Source organism: Carica papaya, chromosome 7 (genome assembly GCF_054855325.1).
Source record: "Carica papaya isolate Zhongbai chromosome 7, ASM5485532v1, whole genome shotgun sequence".
Taxonomy (NCBI): Eukaryota; Viridiplantae; Streptophyta; class Magnoliopsida; order Brassicales; family Caricaceae; genus Carica; species Carica papaya.
Genome location: NC_142315.1, coordinates 24,837,711 through 24,862,946, shown reverse-complemented (window position 1 = coordinate 24,862,946; position 25,236 = coordinate 24,837,711). Strand labels below are relative to the sequence as shown.

The 25,236-nt window shown below is 34.3% G+C and overlaps 2 protein-coding genes and 1 pseudogene across 4 annotated transcripts; 2 read left to right on the top strand and 1 right to left on the bottom strand.

The window, feature by feature from the left end:
- The first annotated feature begins 312 nt into the window (after positions 1 to 312).
- On the top strand, positions 313 to 3,326 carry LOC110825638 (pentatricopeptide repeat-containing protein At4g21065 pseudogene; annotated as a pseudogene). Its single transcript, XR_002541850.2, has 2 exons — positions 313 to 2,887; positions 3,009 to 3,326. The product of XR_002541850.2 is annotated as a pentatricopeptide repeat-containing protein At4g21065 pseudogene (transcript).
- Positions 3,327 to 7,579: 4,253 nt separating this feature from the next.
- On the top strand, positions 7,580 to 11,664 carry LOC110825640 (protein NRT1/ PTR FAMILY 6.2-like). Of its 2 annotated transcripts, none has more exons than XM_088207893.1 (6): positions 7,580 to 8,421; positions 8,961 to 9,063; positions 9,261 to 9,478; positions 9,583 to 10,130; positions 10,225 to 10,565; positions 10,913 to 11,664. In XM_088207893.1, the coding sequence occupies exons 1-6, from the start codon at positions 8,413 to 8,415 to the stop codon at positions 11,470 to 11,472; spliced, it is 1,779 nt and encodes a 592-aa protein (XP_088064019.1). In that variant the 5' UTR covers positions 7,580 to 8,412; the 3' UTR covers positions 11,473 to 11,664. The 2 variants fall into 2 exon arrangements, with proteins under 2 accessions (XP_088064019.1, XP_021911802.1); XM_022056110.2 differs by lacking the exon at positions 7,580 to 8,421 and adding an exon at positions 8,457 to 8,866.
- A 3,159-nt stretch (positions 11,665 to 14,823) lies between these two features.
- LOC110825639 (putative sugar phosphate/phosphate translocator At5g25400) lies at positions 14,824 to 16,498 on the bottom strand. Its single transcript, XM_022056109.2, has one exon. It carries the CDS (start codon positions 16,318 to 16,320, stop codon positions 15,271 to 15,273), a length of 1,050 nt encoding a protein of 349 aa, XP_021911801.1. The 5' UTR covers positions 16,321 to 16,498; the 3' UTR covers positions 14,824 to 15,270.
- Positions 16,499 to 25,236: the final 8,738 nt, after the last annotated feature.

The following is a 25,236-nucleotide window of genomic DNA, read 5'->3' as shown; positions in this document are numbered from 1 at the left end:
TACTAAGATGACATGGCAATTGAGAAAGCTAGCCACGTTGAAAAAAATGGTTGGTTGGACGCAGAGATGACGTGCACAAGTTTTAACCGTTGGATTGCACTTGGAGGTAAAAACGCAGTTTTCTCTCATTAGGCCTAAGGCCCGAACTCTAGTGTGATGGAATCACGCGAGAAAGTTACATGACTTAAATCTGAGCCGTTAACTAAAGTTAGATCCTAAAAGCAATGGTGGGCCCCCATGGGCCCTGCTGGTCAATAAGCCCATAGTGAGCACGCCCGCAGGCAGAGACTCTCATCCCCTTTTCTTCTTCACTCTATTCCTCTCTCTGCAACTCCCACATGCAAGCAAATCCCAAAACCCGGCTGCTCCGTACGATCTCTGTCGCGAAAATAGCAAGGAAAACAATAAGTACGACAACTGACAGCGCGAGAGTGGTCGAGCAGGATTGTTTAGCTCTCCTGCAATCCTGTGGCGGTCTTTCAGAGCTGACCCGACTCCATGCCCATATCCTCAAATCGGGTCTACATAACAACCGACTTGTCCTCACCAAATTCGCATCGACATCGTCTCTCCTGAACGCCATTGACTACGCTTACTGCTATCTTTTCTCACCAGAGGCTGATTCTAGCCACTATGATACTTTCCTTTTCAATACAATCATCCGAGCTTATGCGCAAAGCTTGGAAGCGAAGTTCAAAGCAATTTTTCTGTATAATTTTATGCTTGGTTGTGGACTTTTGCCCAATAAATACACGTACCCTTTTGTACTCAAGGCTTGTGCTGGCATTGGGAAGCTGAATTTGGGGAAATCGGTTCATGGGTCAGTGTTGAAATTCGGGTTTGATGACGATGTCCATGTATTGAACACTATGGTGCATATGTATTGTTGCTGCGATAGTGGGATTGGATTTGCTCGGAATGTGTTCGATGAAATGCCGAAGTTGGATTCTGTTTCGTGGAGTGTGATGATTGGTGGTTATGTTCGACTGAGACAGTCCATAGAAGCAGTTGAGTTGTTTAGAAGAATGCAAATGGAGAGTGTTTGTCCGGATGAAATCACCGTGGTTCTGGTCGTCTCTGCGTCCACTGATTTAGGTGCACTTGAGCTGGGGAAGTGGGTTGAATCGTTTATTGAGAAACAGAGGGTTAGAAAATCTGTTGAGCTGCGCAATGCACTTATCGACATGTATGCGAAATGTGGTGATGTTGATAGAGCTTTGAAATTGTTCAGAGCCATGAACGAGAGAACTATTGTTTCATGGACTTCTGTGATTGTGGGTCTGGCAATGCATGGTCGTGGGTTGGAGGCTGTTTCTCTGTTTGAGGAGATGATAGGAGAAGGGGTGGAACCAGATGATGTTGCTTTTATTGGTTTGCTCTCTGCTTGTAGTCATTCTCGGTTAGTTGACAAAGGCAAAGAATATTTCATTTCCATGAAAAAAGATTTTAACCTTGAACCAAAAATAGAACACTTTGGATGCATGGTGGATTTGTTATGCAGGGCTGGATTGGTTGAAGAGGCAATGGAGTTTGTTGAAAAAATGCCTATGGAGGCAAACCCAGTTATTAGGCGAATGCTGATAACTGCTTGTCGTGTTCACGGCAAACTCGTGCTTGGCGAGAACATTACTGAACAACTAATAAGCAATGAACCTATGCATGAAGCCAATTATGTATTGCTTTCCAACATATATGCTAGATTACTCCAGTGGGAGAAGAAAACTGAGATAAGAGAGATGATGGACAAGAAGGGTATTAAAAAAATTCCCGGTAGCACCATGATCGAGTTAAACAATGAAATTTATGAATTTGTTGCCGGAGATAAATCACATTGTCAATGTAAGGAAATATATGAGATGGTGGATGAGATGGGAAGGGAGATGAAGAAGGCTGGTTATATTCCGAGTACAACGGAGGTGATGCTTGATATTCATGAAGAAGACAAGGAAGATGCTTTAAATAGGCATAGTGAGAAGCTGGCTATAGCTTTTGCCCTGTTAAATACACTGCCTGGGACTTCTATTAGGATTGTAAAAAATTTGCGAGTGTGTGGAGATTGTCATTCAGCCACAAAATTTATTTCAAAGATTTACAACCGGGAGATAATCGTAAGAGATCGCAACAGGTTTCACCATTTCAAGGATGGTTTTTGCTCTTGTGGAGATTTCTGGTGACAAACTAATTATTCTTTGTACACTGGAATAACAGTTTTCTTGGTTGGGTCTAAACCGGACAAACCACTGACTGGCCATTTATTGCCCTCTTCTGCTCTGTGTGTTGCAACATATACAGATCCATTCCCTTCTATCCTGTCAGAGACTTTGACAGCTCAGAGGAGAGCAAAACCTTTTTGCTACCAAATTTTAATCCACCCAGACACTGAACAATAATAGATGATGTGAAAGACTATAGAGGAAAGATATTTGTGGAGTGGGCTCTGCTTGCAAAGAATTCATCAGTCAATCATCACAATTATGTATCCCTTGCGTCATGAAGAAGCACTAAAATTGATTTGGTCTTGGCAGGGAAAATATCTTTTATCCATATCAGTTAGCTAATTTAGGTCACCGTGAACGGGTAATTAATGCGCTGCTTTGTTGTAACATGCTATTAGGCTATGTTGATTTTAAGTATATTTGATAAAGGAATGCTACCGGAATGGATGCTTTGTTTCGTGATTAGTGAATTTGGTTGGTTGAGATGTTGCCCTTCCAGGATATACATGTGAGAAGCAGGAGCAAGCTGAAAGCTAAGCAAGCTGAAAGCTAATCAAGCAGAAAGTTTGATTAATCCAGAATGTCTTGACGAGGGTTCAATGGTGGTGTCAAGATCGGTGAATAGAGTCTCTATTATCGTCCATAAGCAATTCTTAGAGGAAGAAAGATGGGTTAGTCTAATTTGTGTTTCTAGAGAGCGTACTTATATAATGCAGGATAGGCAACAGTGTTATCTTGTGGGCCATGCTGACTTTAGCTAATGCAAGGTTGATTTTACATGATCTCATGCAGACTTTCAAAAAAGACCTCACAAATTAGAGATTCAGAAGAACATCTCATGGAATCTTGTGCTTTGACCTCGTGGAAAAGACCTTCAAATTGCTCGGTTAAAAAATTCCTCCGACCTTGCCACTTGATTATGACTTTATTGGTGGCAAATTGATGAAATCTGGCAGTCTGCCATAGGTGCATTTATTGACATTGCTGATATTGATGGTTGTCAATAATGGACATACAATCACTATCTTTGTGATGAATTTTTATCCTCATTTTTCTTTAGATTTCTTATAATTTCGATTCTGAGAGCATTTGAAATCATTTCTAGCTTCATTCCCTGATCTTATGAGTGGATGTGCCTTCAAAAATTAATCTGTTTTGATGAAAAAAGACTATAAACTGTGAACGTACAGGCAAATAGCCCACTAGAAGCTATATTTAATTTAGAGCAAACAAATAATTGGCATTTTCATCCAATAAATTGAGAATTTTGTTTACTATTCCTTTTCAGAATACAGTTAGTGCCTTTAGGAGAAGTTAGAACTAGAATTGAACGTTTAGGAATAACAAATAATAGACTATCTTAATATCCAGTGCAGTTTCATACAAGGAAGAAGTGAACAGAAGAGCATATCAATTAGTCGTGGGATTGTCAAGCCATATATATATAGACCCATTGCCAATTTAAACTTTTATGATGTTCACAACACTTTCTCCGTCACCTTCCATACGGGACTGTTTATTAAAGTCACTGCAAAATGCATTCTTTGTCATGTTATGATCTTGGCAGTTGCAAAGGTATGTGCTCTACTGGGCTTGTGTCGAAGATGAGCTAGAAAGATATGATTGTTTCTACACTAGTCTGCCTTGATGTTCGATGTGATCTTATGATCACTTTTGCACATGCACCTGCTGTTTAGGGATGCTTTTGTGAGAGTATTAATTTTATTCCTTTCAATTTACTTGTAGTTTTTCATGCCTATGGATTTTACAATAAGAGGTAACCTTTTTTTCCTCGTGTAATCATCAATTCCTGGGAAAGCAGTTTGTGTTGAGTCGTGGTTCACATGCTAAAGTGTAATGGTGTAAATGGTGTCAAAGGTAAATCACCAGTTTGCTGCCATCAAAATGTTAAGTTAAACATAAGTCATTTGTGATATGATTTCATGTGTATTTTAATAGAATAATTCGAATAAGCTGGCAGCAAACTTTGCACATTTGTTCAGCATGGAAAATATATTCTTATTACTATCATTCGTTCAACTTTTACTTATCAGAATCATCAAAAATAATTTCAGTTAATCCATATAACACTCAACAATTAGCCATAAGACTTATCAGTCCATATACACATCAAAGATTAGCCATTAAGACTTATTCACATAGACTCCAATTTCACTCTACCTAACAAGACTATGGATCAATAGCTCGTGTTGAAAGCACATATAGTTGTGCTTCGTTGCACCCAAAAGAATTTGACGCAAGTAGGGTTGCAGTCAAAGTAACTCCATTTTTGCTATAATCTCAATTGGCCAACACAACCTATTCAACAACTTTAGTCATTGGCAAGGTACTCTCTCTTTTGGGTCCATCGTATCCATGTTACTGAATCAGTTTTCTACATATCATCCTCTATATGTGAATAATATAGGTAGTTTAGTCTGTCAGAACTGGGAATGACACATACTAAGCGAGCTGCAGTAGTTCAGGTCAAGATATCAGGATGCTGGAGCAAGGGAAGCCTCGGTTTGATTACTACCACTTAATAAATCTGGTTAATGCTAATCCTACAACCAGTTGCTGTAACTGTTGCTCTACGAAATTTCAACTGCCTTCATAGTAACATTTCTGTTTTCTGTTATTTCTGTTATTTTTTAATTCGACAAGTGCTAGCAAGATGATATATAATGTAAGATCTTCAATGGAAAGATGGGACATTTTGAATTACTGAAATATATAGTCAATTATTAATCAAACTTTCTCCCCAAAGTTTTCTCTCTCTCAGTTTCACTATTATCATTCTTCCTAAATATCTGTTCAATCTTAATAGATTTCACAACAAAAATATTTAACACAGGCATAGTGCATTTTTATAATTTCAGACGATATTCTTGTAAAATTAGATTTTCTGTTTTCACTATATATGAAAAACCCTAATCACAAAATGAGTTTTTCCAGTTGTAAAAGTTTTTCACCAGTGGGCTCTTTTGAGCAGGTATATTGCTGAATCACATAAAAATCATAACCACGAATTCATAGTTATTTGAACCCGAATATGTTTTTTCTTTAATTTGTGTGTGCCCAATGGGGATTTTTAGAACACAGTATTTAATCCTAAATATCTGTGCAGCACACGTGATTTTTACCAACTAAACTTGTGAATTTCTTAGAATATTACGAGACTTCAGAACTTTTACAGTGAAAATTGTTATACTTTCAGCTTGGCTTTGTTTCCATGCTTAACAGTGTTAGCATCTTACCACCTCTAGTGACTGTTTCGTTGACATTTTGATATATCTTTCTTCCCTGGATAATCTTTTCTCTTGTTTTCAAACTGAAAGTGCATGTGCAAAATAGTGTATGTCAAAAATAGTGAGCACTTACTACTTAACTTTTACGGCCATGTAAAGGAACTTCTCTGATATTGGCGAACACTATAGCTCATAACATGATTGAGGCATCTCTTTCTGAAATCAGAACGAGATTTTTTGTCTCACTAAAGAATGGTTGATTGTCCTGCAATTTCTTTGTCTGGCACCTGTATCTATTGATACTGACGTAGTTAGAGGACCCATCACTGTCATGTGGGGTAAGAATCTACATAAAGTATAAAATATGCAAAGATAATATAAACTATTTTGATGCCGTTTTGAATTAGTGAGCCATTTCTGCTTTTACATACCTATGTCTGATGTATGTATCTCTTTCCATACTATTTGGGTTGGCTTTTTTTTTAAACTGCCTGGCATCTTTTCAGAATATCTGCATATATATATGTATATATGTATAAACAAGCAATTCTGCATGGGAAACAGGAAAAAAGCAACCATGAGAGGGCAAGGATTTTTTTTAAATATAAACTATGGTATTAAAAGCACCAAGGTGGTGCAACCCGTATACAAAGTGAGTGCAAGAAAATTGGAAGTGTGCACATGAATAGTTACTTTTAGAAAATAACGAACGTAATTAAAATTATAGATAAATATCATAATTTACTATCTATTACTTAGCATGGTTTTTGAGAGAAATAAAGAGCATAAAGGCTGTGGAAGGGAGCTATGTTGTCTGTTTCTGGGTCTTATATTTGTAATACAACACAGGAAAATTGCAACAACAATATGAGCTTAATTGTAATAGCTTTCTCTCTCTCTAATAATACTTCTTGTTTTATCCAAATAAATTTGTAACCTGTTCCCACTTATTTGCTAGCTTATTCTATTCTTTTGTTGCTCTTGCTTTGACAAATGGATGAATGACAACAAATTGAACTATTACATGGACTGTAGGTTCTTTCTGCCAAATTGGCATGACGATAATGTCTTCATTATCAGCACTAGTTACTACTCTTAACAAGTCCTTATATATAATCTTTTTTTCTTCTAATATGTGTAAATGCATCATCAGATAGCTCCAGTAACAGGCTTAGATTACTCATTAGTACAAATGGATCTCTTTCTAGACATATTAGATTTGTTCTTTTTGTCTACTGTTGCTTACTTTGGAGGTGAAAAAAGTGGGAGAGAAAACTATATTCATATACTAAAAAAAAGATCTTGCTTTTGCATTAACTTTTGGAGATAGACAAACTTCCTACATAACAGATAGGTGCCCACAATAGTCACCTTTGGCCAGATCTTTCTGCAGCACCTTTGTCTCTTTATGCAAAATAATCCTTTTTTTGTAGTTTCTTTTGTCCATTTCCTGCATATGGTAGGATTTGAAACTGAGGATATAATGAACCTGCTAAAGCCAGATGTTCCCTTTTCAACGTTGTAATTAACTTCTTGTTATTTGTTAATGCCAGTAGTCATTATACAAGCGTATTATGTTGCACAAGTTTTCACTTTTTAACTCATGCAACATGAGCCTGTGATACCTTGTTTGGTAAGAGAAGAAGGTTTGATTGATGAAATTTATTTAAGATTCAAATAATTCATTGCTATTTACGTGAACTTGAATTTTTTCAAAGCAGCTGTGGCGTGGAGCATTAACTGCACGCATGTATTTATGGAGAGATCAATAGACTGTGACCCGACTCTGCTATACGTGTCAGATAAGAGTCTAGAGGTTGCCTTTGCACTCGGGATCATGTCAATTTAAACTTTATCTCTAACCAGAAGGTAATGAGAGCAAGTTTTCATCGGACAATTGTCACATAATAATTGGATTAATAGTATTCACTACGGAATGAGCTGAATTCAGAACGTGGTGAGATAGTTTGGTCCACATTCGGTGTGGGGAAGAGCTGTCACGATCGTTCATTTGCAACTTAAAAAGTGAGTTTATTTATCAAAATTATACTGAAATACAAGCAGAAGTGTCCGGGCTCGAAATATACTAGAAGTATGAACTACTATCACATGCAGATTTGCTACCAATTACTTCTCTGTGAATTACTATTTCAGTGGTTGTATATTACTTTTCATGAACATAGAGTTGAAAACTTCAAGCCTCTGCATTTAGATTTGTTACCTTGTCAAATCAAAGTTACACGGGACTTGTTTTTTGTTTTAACCATGTTGAAGAATCTGGCAGAGAGATGTGCATGGCCCCACTATCTCACTCAATCTTTCAATTGCTAACTGAAGGACAGGCAGGGTAGCTGTGATATTTTCACTACTTCAAGACTGATTTCAAATTATCAATGATTATTTGACAGTTCATGGGCTCACCACCATGTGTGTATGTTACAGCATTCAGCTTCAATTATACTTCCTATTTAGAGTAAACCATGGGCCTGGAACCTGGAAAAGATCCTGAGAGATTTGAATGAGTACCCTTGGGTGGGAAACAGCTTAGTTTTCCCTATTTATATATGTATGTTTGTATATATATTTCATAGACTTCGTTTGTATATATAATTAACTGCTCTTGCCATTACATTGTTAAGCACAGTATGCATTATTGTAAGGTTTGACTGATCATGCCTATCTATCATGTGATAATGACTGTTCAATGCACAACCGAAAGTGTCTTACTGCATTATTGTGAATAATGGATCTGACTTGTGGTGGTGGTGATTAGCGCGAATTCCTTGCTTAATGCTGCAATTATGTTGATGTTGAATATGTTAGGAAGAGATTTTCTGTGGTTAAAAGAAGAAGAAGAAAACTAGGTTCTGTTTCGTCCATTCAAAGAAACACAAGATACAAACGGAGAAGGTAGCTTTCGCTTGTGGGGTACCAGAAGCATCTTCTTGATGATTCATGTATGTGGTTCAGAAGTTTCAAGGTCAAACCAATCTATTAACTCTATCATCATGAAATTTTAGCGTGTAGGTCATGAGCACTATACCCACACAAGATTATCCAGTGTTTTTGTGGGATTCCCTTCAATGATTGTTAACTTATCTGATTATTAAATCATTCAGGGGGTAAAAATCTGTAGAGAAAATGAACTAGGTTGCAAAAATAAAACATTGTAGAATTATTAGACCTTTCCATGTTATAATTTGTTAGCCTGAAGATCAGAATGTCAAAAATAGGTGAGATCAACTTCTGACCAAAATGGTAGTGGAGGTTACTGTTGAGCTTACCAGAGTAGTGCTAGCTACTTCACTATAAAGAGAGGTTAGAAACAACCTGAGCATATCAGAATAACATATCCTTGATTCTGTTCTCGCTCTTTCTTCAGCTAAAATCATTGAGATCATGGTATGTTTCTTCAGGCTCGTATCAACAAATTTTCAGTCAATGATTAATTTCTCGATCTTGGATCTTCTAACTTTGTTTTGAATTCTGCTGACAGGCAGAGAAGATGACTTGGTCTGTTGCTGATGCAGTAGATTACAAGGGATTCCCGGCTGACAAATCCAAAACTGGCGGTTGGGTACCTGCTGCACTTAGCTTAGGTACCATAGCCTCAACTCTTTTGTTGTTCTCAAGCTTTTTTATAACTAATGATGCTTTTGACAGGATGAAGAATCAAACAACATGACATCGTTTCTTTGGAAATCTCTGCTTATATGCACAAACAAAATTAAGAACTTATTAACCATGTCTTGAATCAAGTATTTTCTGCTGAATGCAAAAATTTTCTTTGTGCCAGGCATTGAGATATGCGAGAGGCTCTCAACAATGGGAATAGCAGTTAACCTTGTGACGTACCTGGAAGGAACAATGCATTTGGCAAGTGCAACCTCTGCCAACATTGTGACAGACTTCATGGGCACTGCTTTTCTGCTTTGTCTGCTAGGTGGCTTTCTCGCTGATTCCTTCTTAGGCAGATACAAAACAATTGCAATATTTGCTACAGTTCAAACTCTTGTGAGTGTTCTAATACTCGCCAGTTTTCTTTGTATAGCTGTGTGTATCCTAGTCAGAACTTGAGTACAGTTCTGCGCCCATTTGACAATAAAACTATAAACCAGGGGACTGGTCTGCTAGCAATATCAACCAAGCTGCCAGAGCTACGCCCACATCCTTGCCAAACTGTTGAAGTGACCAGATGCAAACAAGCTACTGGAACTCAAATGGGAGTTCTATATCTTTCCTTATATCTAATTGCATTAGGGACTGGTGGTCTAAAATCAAGTGTATCTGGTTTTGGAACTGATCAGTTTGACGAGAAAGATGAGAAGGAGAAATCCCAGATGGCCTACTTCTTCAATAGGTTCTTTTTTGTTGTTAGCACAGGGACTTTTATGGCTGTTACAGTGCTTGTTTACATACAGGATGAAGTTGGTCGGAGCTGGGGTTATGGAATTTGCTCAATATCAATGTTTGTTGCTATCTTGATATTTTTATCAGGAACTAGAAAATATAGGTACAAGAAGTCCCAGGGAAGTCCCGTTGTCCAAATTTACCAAGTTATTGTGGCTGCTCTAAGGAAGAAAAGTGTTGAATTGCCTGCAAATTCTACCATGTTATATGAGGATTTACCCGAAAACAAGAGAATCCATCACACAAATCAGTTCAGGTTTTGCTGCACAAACTTTGATCAAGTTACTGTAATTCTTCGATTTTTCCTGTCAAAGCAAATACAAATTTTCTTCTGTATGGTTCTGGTGTAGTTTCTTGGACAAGGCTTGTGTTATCACAGAAGACGATTACGGAAACAATGGATCCTTGGCTGCAAATCCTTGGAAACTTATTCCAGTCACAAGAGTAGAGGAGGTGAAAATGATGATCCGGCTTCTTCCCATTTGGGCAACAACAATCATATTTTGGACAACATATGCTCAGATGATAACTTTCTCAGTAGAACAAGCATCGACCATGGAAAGATCAGTTGGAAACTTCCAAATTCCAGCTGGTTCCCTCACTGTCTTCTTTGTTGCAGCCATATTAATCACTTTGGCCATCTATGATCGATTTGTTATGCCACTCTGGAAAAAGTGGAAAGGCAAACCAGGTAAAGAATGAAAAGTTATTATGTAGACCTCGACCTTTGATACCATCCCAGTTTTTTATCAGAAGATCATGTGTAGTTTAGTGATAAAAAACCAAGGTGGTCACAGTTAGTTTTCTGACAAAAATCTAGAATAATTCATAAAATTTCAAGAGTGAACCCGTTCACTTGTACACCAGCATTAGAGAAGCCATTTCAAACTCATATTTTTTCTTTTTGACAAGACAAATAAATAGTTCTATATATGTTGGTCATCTATAGGGTTTTTATGCAACATATTCAATAATTTTACCAAGAAATAGTATTAGTAGCAGATTACTAGGATTTTAAATTATGTGGATTTGCCACAGGATTCAGCAACCTGCAAAGGATAGCCATTGGCCTTTTCCTGTCAGCCATGGGAATGACAGCTGCAGCAATAGCAGAAATAAGACGACTCTCAGTGGCAAAAACCTTCGGCCTCAACACCACCACCACCACCACCACCACAAAACCTCTCCCCATCACTGTCTTCCTCTTGATCCCACAATTCTTCCTCGTGGGAGCTGGAGAAGCCTTCATCTACACTGGCCAGCTCGATTTCTTCATCACTCAATCACCAAAGGGCATGAAAACAATGAGCACAGGCCTTTTCCTCACAACTCTATCCCTTGGATTCTTCTTTAGCAGTCTGTTAGTCTCCGTCGTCAAGGCTGTAACTGGGAACGGTAACAGGCAGGGATGGGTTGGTGAGAACATCAACAATGGCAGACTGGATTATTTCTATGGACTTTTAGCTGCTTTAAGCTTCATTAACTTCGGATTGTTTGTGTTATGTGCTTACTGGTACAAGCGAAGAACTGATAAAAATGTTGAGGACATGAAGATCATTGTAGTTGATGATGAAAACAAAGGAAATAGCAGTTTATGATAGTATGATATATGGGATGCCTTGCCTGTTAATTCATCTTTTGTTCATCAACTTTTGCAAGTGATTAAGTGTGGTCTCTGGGTTTTTTGTTTGGCTTTCAGATTGTAAGCGTAAATGTTTCCGAGTGTATTTATATAAAAAAAAAAAAAAAAAAAAGAAAGAAAAGTGTACCCGAGTGCATGATTGAGTATAGTTCGGACATTTGTCTAATTGTTTTTTGATTGAGAATTTCACAGACAAAGAACAGAAAAAGAATATATATATTTAATAATAATATTATTATTAATTTAATTAATTAGTCAAAATTATTATTTTAAATTATTTTTTAAAATTAAATATTTTTAAATTATTTTAATTATTTCTGTGAAAAAAATAAAAGGAAAAATAAATGTTAAACTTTAAAAATTAATTTAATAATTTACTAGTAATATTATAATGCATCTGACTTTTGAATAAGATAGTATCTCTGTATATCCACAAGTAGAACCTTGAAGGTTGGACATTTATATTATGTTGTTATAATAATAAAAATATTGTATTTATATATATATATGTATATGTATATGTATATACTCTTAGTTGTTGTTGTATGTTGGAACTTTTTTCTTGGGCTGGTTTGCAGATATTTTTATATACAGTATTAGGGTACACTACAAAGTATAAAAAGAAGCCCAAAAGTTTTTGAAGTCCATAAATTAATCATATATTAATTATGATTAATGTACTTAAAAATCTAAATCTTAGTAAATAATTAAAATAATAACTTATAATAAAGTGTTTTGATTAAAATCATAGAAGAAGTGAAATGAGCTTTATAACATGATTTATAAGTAAAATAAAATTAAGTATGAATTAAACACCCCCTCAGAATCAAGATTATAAATAAATCACCATCATAAATTAAATCAAAATCTATTTGATTCTAGTGGTCACTTCTCACCCGTTTGATTCGCTGGGATCTTAGTGCCATAAATTTCCTTCAATACTAATCTTTTTAGCTAATAATTAAACACAGTAAGTAAATTAGAATCAATATTATAAATAAATATCTCTTAATCAAAACAAAACCAACAATTTTTAACAAATTTTAATTCATGATTGAAACCTAAATTTTGATTATCATCTGTTATAAAATTTAATATATATAATGTTGTATTGAGAAAAACGATGAAAATTAACAAATTTTACTCTTAATTAAGTTGAAAATATATAATCCAGATGTTATAATTTTTTCTTTTTGAGTAACAATTGTATACCGTATGTTTGACTAAGTATAAGAATCTAAAAAGATCATAAAGTTGTAATTAATATGTTTAGTTTTGAAATTGACAATTTGGATTTGAGTAAACATCAATAATTGATAAAGACAAGATCTTCGATCGGACAGGACAAACAAGTGTTCGTGTCATTAAAAGCTAATGGCTTTTGATTTGAGTTTCGATCAAACTACTAACTAGTTTGATTTCTTTCTTGTTTTGGTGAGTTGACATTTAGAGCACTTCTTAGTTTAGATTTTAGATTTTAGATTTTAGATTTTAAATTTTAAATTTTAGTTCAGAATTTTCTATATTTTAAATTTTATAAAAATAAAGTTATATTAATCTTTTATGATAATAAAATTTTAAAATCTCAATAATTTATTAAGAAACTAAATTTGGTTAGTATATCTATATGAATATTATAACAAGTTAATAAACTGAGTTCTAATTTTATTTAATTAAATATTATAAATAACTCATCCGTACAATAAATTACATTGTACTTAATGGCATGTGACACTACCAATTATCACAACAGTATTATACACTCCCATGTGATATACAACATTCTCCACTGCTACAACAAAAATATCAATCCAAAATTCAACCCATTGACAGCATGAAAATCAAGAATCACATCTCTTTTTATCTAGTTAGATTGAATTAGTGAATCATGACATGATTATCAAATGAATCATGACGCGATTACTAAGGGAGTCAGTTTTAATCAAAGGTCTGATCCCTAGCCAATGAGAATCCAAGCAGAACCTCGATTGGCAGGGACAAATTGCAATCAGTAAAAATGAGCTTCAGAATCGAACAGTTCGAAGGTATTTGAGCCATTAAACTTCCAGCAGTAATTTCAATAGGGGGATTACAGGAACTCTAATTTCCATCCACCTACTAATAAATTTTCTTTCCTACCGCAATCAGTGAAAGATTTCAAATTGGTCCTGCTAACATAACTTCCACCATCCAATGTTCCTATTCACCTAATTTCAACTCTCAAGGGCAAGAAATAGCAAATATCTAAGTATCTACGAGAAATGAAAACTTACCCATCAGCAAGTGGCTACAGGATGAAACACAAGATGGGATAGCTATGGGAATTCATATATTCAGTACTCGACCACCATGTTTGGATTACAATCAAAGCTTGGCCGGTTTGGATTAGACTTGATTAGAAAATCCTCTCTCGTATATGAGATGAGATGTAGACTATAGCAGTCAGGTACCAAAATAGCTATTTTTCGTTTGGGAAACCAAAGCAGGGCCTGTATTCAAATAAGAACAAGTATTCTTCTTCCTCCCAGGTTCTTTTGAAATCAAGCTACAAATTTGATTACTAGGGACATCTAGGAACATGCTGTTACTTGGGATATCTAGGAACATGCTAGACTCATCATTTGTATGGTCTCCTGGGTAATATTGAGTATTAAATATATGAGATTCACACAAGTTCAATTCCCCAGCTCAAAGCCATGACTTATTAATCAAATTCATAAGAGCCTTGGCTTCAATGCCCCAACTCTCCCCCTGCAGAGATTTGGTACGTCTTCAATCTCAAGAAAAATCTACAGATTTCAGGAGGAACCATGCCTCTATGGTAATTTTCAATATTACAGTAATTTAGTCACTTAATATACTAATAATCTAGTATCGTTTAGTTATCTAACTACTAAACAAATGTTACCAAATTACTATGAAATGCCAGAAGCTTTTGGGAGATATATGCCTCCAAGGTGTCATCCCCCCTCTCTCCCCCTCCCCCACAAAGAAAGAAGGAAAATGGAAACCCAACAGCTATTGTTACACGACTGAACTATTGTTTCCTAACCTAAACTAACAGGCAGCGCTCTCAATTTACCTGCAATAACGTTCAAAATCTACTAGCCGCAAATAAAAATTATTTCACATTTCAAACATATTATGATGATCCTTACTCTTACAATAACAAGCCAACAAATTCAGCTCAAAAAACTCAATCAAGTTTGTAACAAAAACAAGCGAATTCAACATTGATGAAGAACAAAATATGGTGAAAGTCGAGTATATAAATAAATGGTAATGGTCAAACAATAAGATAGGAACATGTATAAATAAATAAGATTATAACTCCATCAATGTAACAAGTACCTACACCAACATAATCAATATAAAAATATGAAAAAGAAACAGGAAAATAAATTAAAGAAGTGAAAAGAAAAAGAAACTTAAAACAAAATACAGGGCCTTTGAGATTCTTACTCTACCAGCAACATACATTGATCGGCACAAGAAGCAACCAGAATTTGATCTCAAGCCTTCTAATGTCACTGTGAACAGCCACCATAGCTAGCATATGAAAGGAAACCTAAAGAAAACGTACCAAAAACCCAAATGCATCCAAGAGAAAGCAAAAGAAAACTCCAAGTTTTCTTTCTGTTGTTTCAAGCATACAAAACCTTTCTCTGTCTTCCTCCGCATCCTCCTAACTATACCCTTCTGCTCTTATTACTATCATCTTTCCTCCATTAATTTCCGAAGCTAACTCTCAAAATCAGTTCTGTGATTCGCTTCTCTTGCCGACATTTTCTCCTTCCCTCTCCTCCAACAGCCTGCCGGCCTCCTCATCGGCTTGTTGAGCCTTCTTCTGCGCCTCCTTGGCCTTCAGAGCCTGCAGTTTCGAGTGATTGTAATACGCAACACCCAAGAACGCAAGCCCGTACCCGAATAGGTTCACGGGTGTCACGGTATCCTTAATGACTGACCATGAGAAAGCAATCAACAACCAGTCCTTGACAACACCGGCCACGTTCATGGTCAGTGCAGAGGTTTTTCCGACCAGCAGGAAAACAGCGAGATTCAATGCGAATGCACAGAGAGAATTGGTTCCAAAAATCACGAAATCGAAATGCATACTGGAAGATTCCCTGAGTACCGGGAGCTCGACAAAAATCCATGGCACAAACAGGAAAACCAAGCAACAGGGCGCAACGTAATACAACGAAGTAATGGGATTCAATGTGATACCCTTTGAGGCGAGCAAGATTTGGATCATTACCAGACGTGTAGCCTCAAAAGCGACAGCACCCAGTTGCAGGATCACGCCCCAGCTGTCAAATCTGGCCTCCCCGTATGCGGCAATTGCGACGCCTACGGAGATCGAGAGCATATTAGCCATAGTTTCGCTCTTGAAACCCTCCTTCTTGAAAAGAACTCCGATCGAGTAGACGGCAACGGGCATCAGGGCCTTGAGCATCTGAATAAATGATACCGACAGGTAAATGTAAGCGGAATTGGAAAGCCAGAGCGAGAGCGAGTAGAGAGCGCCAATGGGGACGACTGATTTAAGATACATCTCGCGACTCATGGAAACTGGCTCGACGAATTTGAAGACCTTGATGAGGAGGAAAGCGAGCGTGGCGCAGAAGGACATGTGGATCATGGTTAGGGAGATAGGAAACGGCCAGTTATACATCTTCTTATCGAGGATGTACTTGTTGTAGACGATGACGGTGAAGCTGAGGAAGATCCAGATGGCGACATAGGTGTAGGAGAGGAGGATCTTCTTGATCACGCTCTCGCTGATTGAGCCGCCCTTGCCCATTTTCTGTGGGAGAGGGAAACTATACAGATGGTGGAGGAAGGTGGAGAATGCGGTGGGCGCAGGATACGCAGGAGGAGGTGCAGGATAAAGGAAGAAGAAGGCGTCAGATTTAGCGAGTGAGAAAAGGAGAGAGGGTTGGTTTAATGTAGTGTAGGGATGATACGGCGTGTAGCGTGTAACGTGTAGAGGGGTACTAAATATTATGTTTCTGTTTTTCTGTTTTGTTAATTTTCTTTTTTTTTTTTAACTTAACGTTTTAATTGTATATATATATATATATATATAATTTATTAGGGTCAAAATTGTAAATAAATATTTTAAGTTGGAAAATTGACCTGTAATATTTATTATCATTTAAAAAATATAACGTAAATGAATTTAACAGTTGTAGTTAATTAATTAATTAACGAATATTAAAAGGAAAATTAAACAAGGGACAAAAGCTTGTGAAAGTTAAAAAGCAAAGCACCCGACTTTCTTTCTTCGTTTTTAAAAGAAGTAAATAAAATTAATTATTATTTTTATTGTTTTAAGGGGGGTTTTGTAATGTGCAACGCGGCTAACCTTTTACGCGCGTCGACTCGTCACGTGGGCCTGCGTGAACTGTTGACTAATCTGCACGACGTGACTTGCGCGTGCAAAGTCAAGAGAGTGGTATAGAGTAGAGACAACGGCAGCATATTTTCACTCTTCCAATTATGCCCCTCATTTTTCCTAATTATAATGAATTTTTATGCCATTCTACTTTATTCAAGAGATATTTAATTTAATTATATTTTATTATTCTTAATTTTTATCATATCAGTTAATTAATAAAAGTTAACAATCAAATTCTAATTATTTAGAAATATGTTATTTTTTTTAATTTCAGTCTTATAGTTTTTTATGATAATTATTTTATTCTATTCAAATATACATATTATAATAACATAATTGGAAATAAAGATCTCAAGATTTTTTTTCCAAATTTTTATTCTAATTTAATCTATTATTATGATTAATACCAATATTTTTTTCACATCATGATTAATACCTTTTTTCTTTTCACTTGACGTAGAAACCCTTTAAAGTAATTTTATTATACCATTTAAATATTTTTTTTTATTTTTTGCGAATTGGGCCTAAACATTTTTTAAATTATTTTTTACATCATCAAAATAATATATTTTTCTTTTAGTTTTGGCCTAAAACTTTGTGTAAAAATTCAAATACTCAACTTCCTATATTATAATAATTAAAGTACATAAAAAAAGTCATAATTTAAAAATTAAAATAATTATTTATCTTCAAATCTTTATTTGACAAAAAAAAAAAAAAAGGGGAAGAGTACTACTAGGCTGTCCAAACGATTTGATAGATCACGAACTTAACTCACCATAACTTAATATATACTTATAATTCAAAATTGCAATTTAAAAAAGCCAAACTATGTGGCTTTACATACGTTGACTTTAATAATTGGAAGCAACTTATGAGCACGATTACTTAGAATTAGGAAATATATATTGCATATGCATACACACATACATATATATACATGTGTGTGTGTGTGTGTGTGTGGTGCGGAAGTGAATAATAGTTTATTAGTGTTTTGGTAATAATAAGTTAAAATAATGAAAATTGTAATTCATGGGTTTAATTAAATTGGAGAAGAAGAATTAAATAATAACATAAAAACAAAAGTTTTGGTATGAATTTATTATTGTTTATATGTATATGATGAGTACTAGTATACCTAACGAAGATATATACTATGTATGTATCTGTAATGGGTGTATATATAGTCAATATATGCTCATGTGCTAGTCCACTTTTAGTTCAAATTTAATTTTCATCTAATTATTGACTTATTCTTTTGAATGGGAGAGATCATTACGGGGGACAATTTATATAGATCTATAATAATAAACTGAATATATAGCTTTCATTTGGACTAGTTTTGTTCATTGACCACATCCCTTTCTATTACAAAATTACGTGCCAAATTTATTTTCAGTGATGAGCTTTCTAAAAAAATATTGATTTTTATCTAATTTAAAATTAATTTTTAGTTTTAATTTCAATATTAATAATTAAAAAAATAATATATTTATTGGGTTTTACTCAAATTATTGTTATAAACTTTTTGACAATAAAAATTAATTATAAATTAAATATGAATTGAACTATAGTTTAAATTGTAGGAAAGAAAGTTGTATAGATTTGAAATTAATTTGTACCTAACAAGGACAAATTTAGGACCTTAAATTGCCGCCCATGAGCCTTCTCTCTCTCTCTCTCTCTCTTTGCTTCGTCAATTGGGAATCCACATATTTTTTCTTGGCTCCATTGATTGCTTGCCAAATATGGCAACCTTATTGGCTCCCACTTGAAATTTTCTCGTCCAAATTAAGACTAAAATTTTTGGAAATCTTATCTTACACAAGTTTAAATTTTCTATTAGATAAGGTAATTAAGCATAAAAAGCAAGGCCAACTGGGATTATGAAAGCACAAATTAATTACTGTTCTACCTAAATTCTGCAAGCAGTAATTTTTTCTACAAATCAAAATGTGATTTTGATTTGGACTACCACATTAGTAATTGGTCCAAATTAATAATGTCACATTAAAAAATTGATTGTTTTAACTATTAAGACTATGGGGGATTTGTTGTTTTTTTAGGACATAGGAGATTAATTACCGATATTGATTTCTTACACCTACACAATTTGTTTTTTTAATTTTTTACTAGGGATTCCCAACAAAATAATTCTATTAAAAAAAAAATTCAATTATCTTATTTTGTTACAACTGTAAGATTTTATTCATTTATAAAAAAAATAATTCATATGTTCACATTTTAATTTATAAAATTTATGATACTGTTATGAATATTTTCATGCTGACGCATTTCTGTTATAAAGATTGAAAATTACTTATATTTTAATAAGTGTAATGATATTTAGTTTTATCCGAAAAATTAATTAGTCTTTTTTTTGATATTTTCTTTATCAATTTAAACATTAGGCTTTGCTACCCAAAATTGAAAATTTAAAACCAAAGAAAAGGGAATGACTACTTAATTGAAAACTTTTGGATTGAGCTATATAGTGTAATTGTGCTAGGTTGCCTATCTGTTATTTTCAAAGGTGCCCTTTAAAAGGGTAATACGACATATTTGGTGGTGTTGTTTATCTTCATCACACATCTTTTGTGCATAACTTGTAAAAGCTTTCTTTTGGCTGCCTTCTTTTTTCTTACTCTTGGTGTCTTTTTCCCCCCCTCCCCCTCTTTTTCCTTTCTTTCTTCTTGTCATTTCTTCTCTTTTCTCATTAAGCTTTTTCTTATAATAATTGTGTTTTCATAAAGTATTTTCTGCAATCATTAATATTTTGACCTTTTTTGGTCATGGGTTGGATTCAAATTGAGGGCTTATGACATTTTCATTATTACTCCAAGTTGGGCTGCCCTCAAAAATACAAATCTAATATGCCCAAAACAAAAGTTCATTAGGAAATTGCAAACAGAGTAGATGTATGGGTTTTGGTATGTCTTTCAATTCTATAAAAATTTTCATGGGAAAATAATGCAAAAAATATATATATACATTTTGTGATTATATGAGTTTTTTTTTTTTTTTTCCTTAACGCATAATTTTGATTCAACTCGAATTTAAGTGTCATTCTTAGAATGATTTCCTTGCCACAATCTCATACAAAATAGAAACATAAGAATTTTCTCTTCATCCATAACCCCTATATATTACTATGCACGTAAATTCAAATTTGTGAAATAAAATTCTTACACCTTAAACCACCATGTCTCTGTTAATTCAACAAATTTATTGTGATTTACTCAAAATTTATGTTTTCTTTAAATTTGATTTCCCAAAATTTGTGTTTCATTTAAATTTGATTTCATGTTTCTTTTCTATGAACTACTTGTATCAATAATGATTACTATTTTTTTTAATAAATAAGTTACTAGTGTTATTTATATGAAATTACTCATGCCTTATAACCCAATAACTAGAATAATTATTTTCGAAACAATTGGTCCAAACTTGACTTCAAACAAAAGTAAATACTTAAATACCAAAATATTAAGATGATAACATTGTGCTCTTAAGAGCTGCCATAGTCTCATCAACAAAAATAGAAAAATTCTCTCTTATATTATTGTGAGTGAATACAAAGTCATGACCTTATGGGAAAGTAAAATGTCATTTAGACTTTGTTAGGAGAATTGTTATCCAAAAAGTAAACTTAGATTTTGACTCTCATTAAATGAAAATATTAGTTTTTTCATTATTATTCTACCTACAGATAATAATAGCTAAGTTTGAATCATTATGATGACCGATTATGTCACGGACTACATCCCGTTTTATAGAGTTATGATCGGAGCATATTTCTTTAAATAATATAAACTCAAGTTAAATAAAATAACTTAACTTTATTAATAATAAAAGAATCGCAGAAACGTTACATTCTTTAAATATAAAATATAAACATATGTACGAGACTCTAAATTTTCTTATATTACTAAACAAAAATATGAAACAGTAACATTAATATCAGAGTTTAGACTTCAGAGATTTCCTCCATATCATTGCTCATTCTGCATCGGTATTTTCTGAAAGGTAATAGGAGGGGTGAGATAAAATATTCTAATAAGTAATATTATAAAATCATAAAATAGTACATGCAATGTATAGTTTCTTTATACCCAACAGAACATATATCATATAATATTTTCAAAACAGATACGAATCAAAAGATGAAAGCACAAATCAGAAAATAGATGCATGTTGTATATTTCATCACCATTATGGAGGATCAATCAGTTACCATACATTATACATAGGCACAGATACTCATCACTGGTTCCCCACGTACTCGGATACGATGCAGCATACATGGGTACCTTAAAACACTGCTACTCTCCGAACACGAAATAATTAGGGTACACAGATAAGACTATTTTCCCATGCACCTGAACATAGAACAGTTATGTACGGGTATACACTTATCACTTTGCCAATACACCCGAACACAGAACGGTTATGTACGAACAGATTGAAGCCTAACATAATGCAGGTGCTTTCGGACAACTTCTTTTCATAATGATGCACACATATCAAAATTACATTTCGAAAACACAAAGCGAAATAACATTTATAATGAAGTAAAACTTTAACAAATATTTATTTAACAAATATGGAAGACAAATTAAACATATGCACATTTTTATACTGAAATACTTCAAAACTACATAAACTGTGAATTCATAATATCCACTTACCTTAGGTCCTTAGCAGTCGTAATCTTAATTTTGGTAGAGTTTCGACTTTATTTATGACTTTTTTCTTTAAAAATTTAGCAGAGTTTTGAGATGATTTTTGGTCACTTTCTTGACTCAAAGATATCCAACACAATACTAAAAAACTAATCCCAAAAATTAAAGAGAAATTGAACTTCAAAACTTAAGAAAAAGCTTACCTTTCTAACAGTTTATAACTTCCTTTTAATCGAGAACCTTATTCTTCTTCTCTTCATCTTTCTCTGCTCTTACAAATTTAGCAGAGTTTCCCTAAGATTTTTATCTAAAACCTTGAAATACTCTCAAATATCACACACTTCGTACTCCCTCTTCTTCCTTCACCTCTATGCTTCTTACTATTTTTCTCTCATTCGGAATGTCTCTTCCTCCCTTCTCTTATCTCCTATTTATAGGAATAGGGAGCCACGAGGAAAAAGTTGCCACCATTTTGTCATACTATTTCATCTAAAAGTTGCCACCATTTTGTCATACTATTTCATCTAAAAGTTGTCACATTTCATCATGTCACTTCACTTAAAAGGTTACCACTCTTCACATGTCATTTTATCTAAAAAATCTTTTAATATGACATTTCATCTAAAAGGTTATCACTCTTCACATAATATTTTATCTAAAAGACCTTTTCACATGTCATTTCATCTAAAAGATTAATACTTTTCACATGTCACTTCATTTAAAAGTTTTCATTTTTCGTTATGTCATTTTGTCGAATAGTTATTACTTTTTATTATACCACTTCATTTAAAATATTCTCACATTTTCTCATGCCTCTTCATGCTTATTCCAGCTCCTTCATCCTTATTCATCTTTTTTCTGTTTGACTTTACACTATGTCCTTAACCTAATTATATATTTTTAAATACATGCAAAATTAAATTAAATATATCAAATATAAGAAATTAAATTAGAGGTATTTTCAAGCTATCACATCCTCCCCCCCTTAAAAAAAATTTGGTCCTCCAAATTAGACTTACCAGTAGTCATAAACAGATGTGGATATTTAGCCTTCATTTCCTCTTATGGCTCCCATGTGGCTTCTTCAGTCGAATGGTACTGCCATAATAACCTTACTAAGGAGATTACTTTGGACCGTAATATCCTTTCTTTACGATCCACTATCTGCATAGGAAGCTTAATGTAGGATAGGTTATGCTGAAGTGCAACGGGTTTATATCGAAGTACATGCGATGGATTTGCATTATATTTCTTTAACATCGACACATGAAAGACATTGTGTATGTTGGCTAACTCAGGTGGCAATGTTAAATGATAGGTGACAACTCCCACTCTATCCAATATCTCAAAAGGTCTAATAAATCGAGGACTGAGTTTTTCTTTCTTTCCAAATCTCATAATCTCTTTAATTGATGAGATTTTCATAAATACATGGTCGCCTGCTTCAAATTTTAAATCTCTTCATCAATTATCGGCATAACTTTTCTACCTATTTTGAGTTGTCAGAAGATTTTTCCAGATCAATTTCACTTTTTCTGTAGTTTCTTCCACTAATTCAGTTCCAACTAGTTTTCATTCTCTAACTTCTTCCTAACAAAGAGGTGATCTGCAGGGTCTTCCGTACAAAGCCTCATAGGATGTCATTTGAATGTTGGACGGATAACTATTGTTATACATGAACTCAATCAGAGGTAAATAATCGTCCCATTTACCTCACAACTTAATGACACAGGCTCGTAGCATATCTTTGAAATTTTTTTAATAAACTTCCTATAGTATCCAGTTAGATCGAGAAAACTTCGAATTTCAGTTACCATTGTAGGCCTTTTCCAGTTTACTACTGCTTTTACTTTAATTGGATCTACTACTATCCTGTCCTTTGAAACTATATGTTTAAGGAAGACAACCTTATTTAACCAAAACTCACACTTTTTAAACTTGGCATATAACTTCTATTTCCTAAGTATCCCAAGCAATATTGCCAAATGCTCCATATGTTCAGCCTTGCTCCGTGAATAAATTGATATATTATCAATGAAGACGATGACAAACTTATCCAAAAATGGCTGGAAGACTCTGTTCATCAGATCCATAAATGCTGCAGGAGCATTTGTTAAACTAAAAGGCATGACTAAGAATTCATAATGGCTATACCTGATTATGACGACAGTCTTGGGAATATCCTCTTTCTTAATTTTTAGTTGTGGTATCCAAAACGTAAATCAATCTTTGAAAATACTTGGGCTCCTTGAAGTTTGTCGAATAAATCATCAATACGAGGCAACAGATACTTATTCTTAATGGTAACTTCGTTTAGTTTCCTATAGTTGATATAGAGTCACATGGTACCATCCTTCTTCTTCACAAATAGTACTAGAGCTCTCCATGATGATACACTTGGTCTGATGAAACCCTTATCAAATAATTCCTGCAATTGTTTCTTGAGTTCCTCTAATTCGACTTTCGCCATTCGATACGGAGCCTTAAAGATAGGACTCGTACCAGGAATTAAGTCAATGAAGAACTCGATCTCCCGACCTGTAGGTAAACTTAGAAGATCTTCTGGAAAAACATCAGAAAATTCCTTCACCACGGGTATCTGTTGTACCTTGACTTCTCTACTTTTATTCTCCACTACATAAGCCAAATACCCCGCACATCCCTTCTCAAGTAATCATTGAGCTTGAATGCAATATACAAGACATGGATATTGGGGCTCCCTAATCCATTTGAATTTGAAGGCCTTGTCATTGGGAATATTAAAAGTAACTGTCTTTTTATGAAAATCTATATTGGCATGGTATGCTCTCAACCAATCTATTTCTAGTATGACATCAAAATTATACATGTCTAGGAGTATAAGATCTATTGGTAACTATCTGTTGGCAATCTCTACAATACATGCTCGGCAGACTGTACTAGTGGTCAAGTCCTTATTGGCTGGGATATAGACTACTAATACATATTCTAAAGGTAACTATTTAATGTTCAGATGCTGGACAAACTCATGTGATGTAAAAGAATATGTAGATCCTGGGTCTATTAAAACTTTAGCTAAGGTACTAGAGATATTGAGCACACCTTGGATTATATCATGAGAGGATGAACATCTCTCTCTTTAATGGCATATACTTTTTCTTGAGTTGTTGGTCTGATCTGTTCTTTATTTATAGGATACTTTTTGATTCGATGTTAAGTACTATCACATCTGAAGCATCTATTTGTCAACTTGTAGCAGAGTCTGCTACCATGGTTCCTTTTACAATGGGGATATATCTATTATGGCCCTTTTGTTTGGACTAAGAGATATGTTTTTTTGCCTTTTATCAGGTTGTTATGGCTTATAAATCTTCTTCTTATTGTTTAGTATGAATGGTCAAACCCACTAAATCTATTATGGGATTGGACTTGTAGCCTCTTCCACAATCTGGGCTCATTCCAGTGCTTATTGATAATCACTAATTTTCAGAACAGAGATTTTATCCCAGATCTCTTTACGCAGGCCTCTCTTAAACTTCCTAGCTCTTAGGCTTCCATCTGCTACTAAGTTGGGTGCGAATTGAGCCAACTCTATAAACTTTTCTACGTATTCTGCCACCCTCATATTCCCTTACTTTAATTATAGGAACTCCATTTG

Coding starts and splice junctions, on each gene's coding strand:
- LOC110825640 (XM_088207893.1), top strand. Junction 9,479..9,582: donor TTGCTACAGTTCAAACTCTT/GTGAGTGTTCTA, acceptor ACTATAAACCAG/GGGACTGGTCTGCTAGCAAT. Junction 10,131..10,224: donor CATCACACAAATCAGTTCAG/GTTTTGCTGCAC, acceptor GTTCTGGTGTAG/TTTCTTGGACAAGGCTTGTG.
- LOC110825639 (XM_022056109.2), bottom strand. CDS start 16,320: ATGGGCAAGGGCGGCTCAATCAGCGAGAGCGTGATCAAGAAGATCCTC.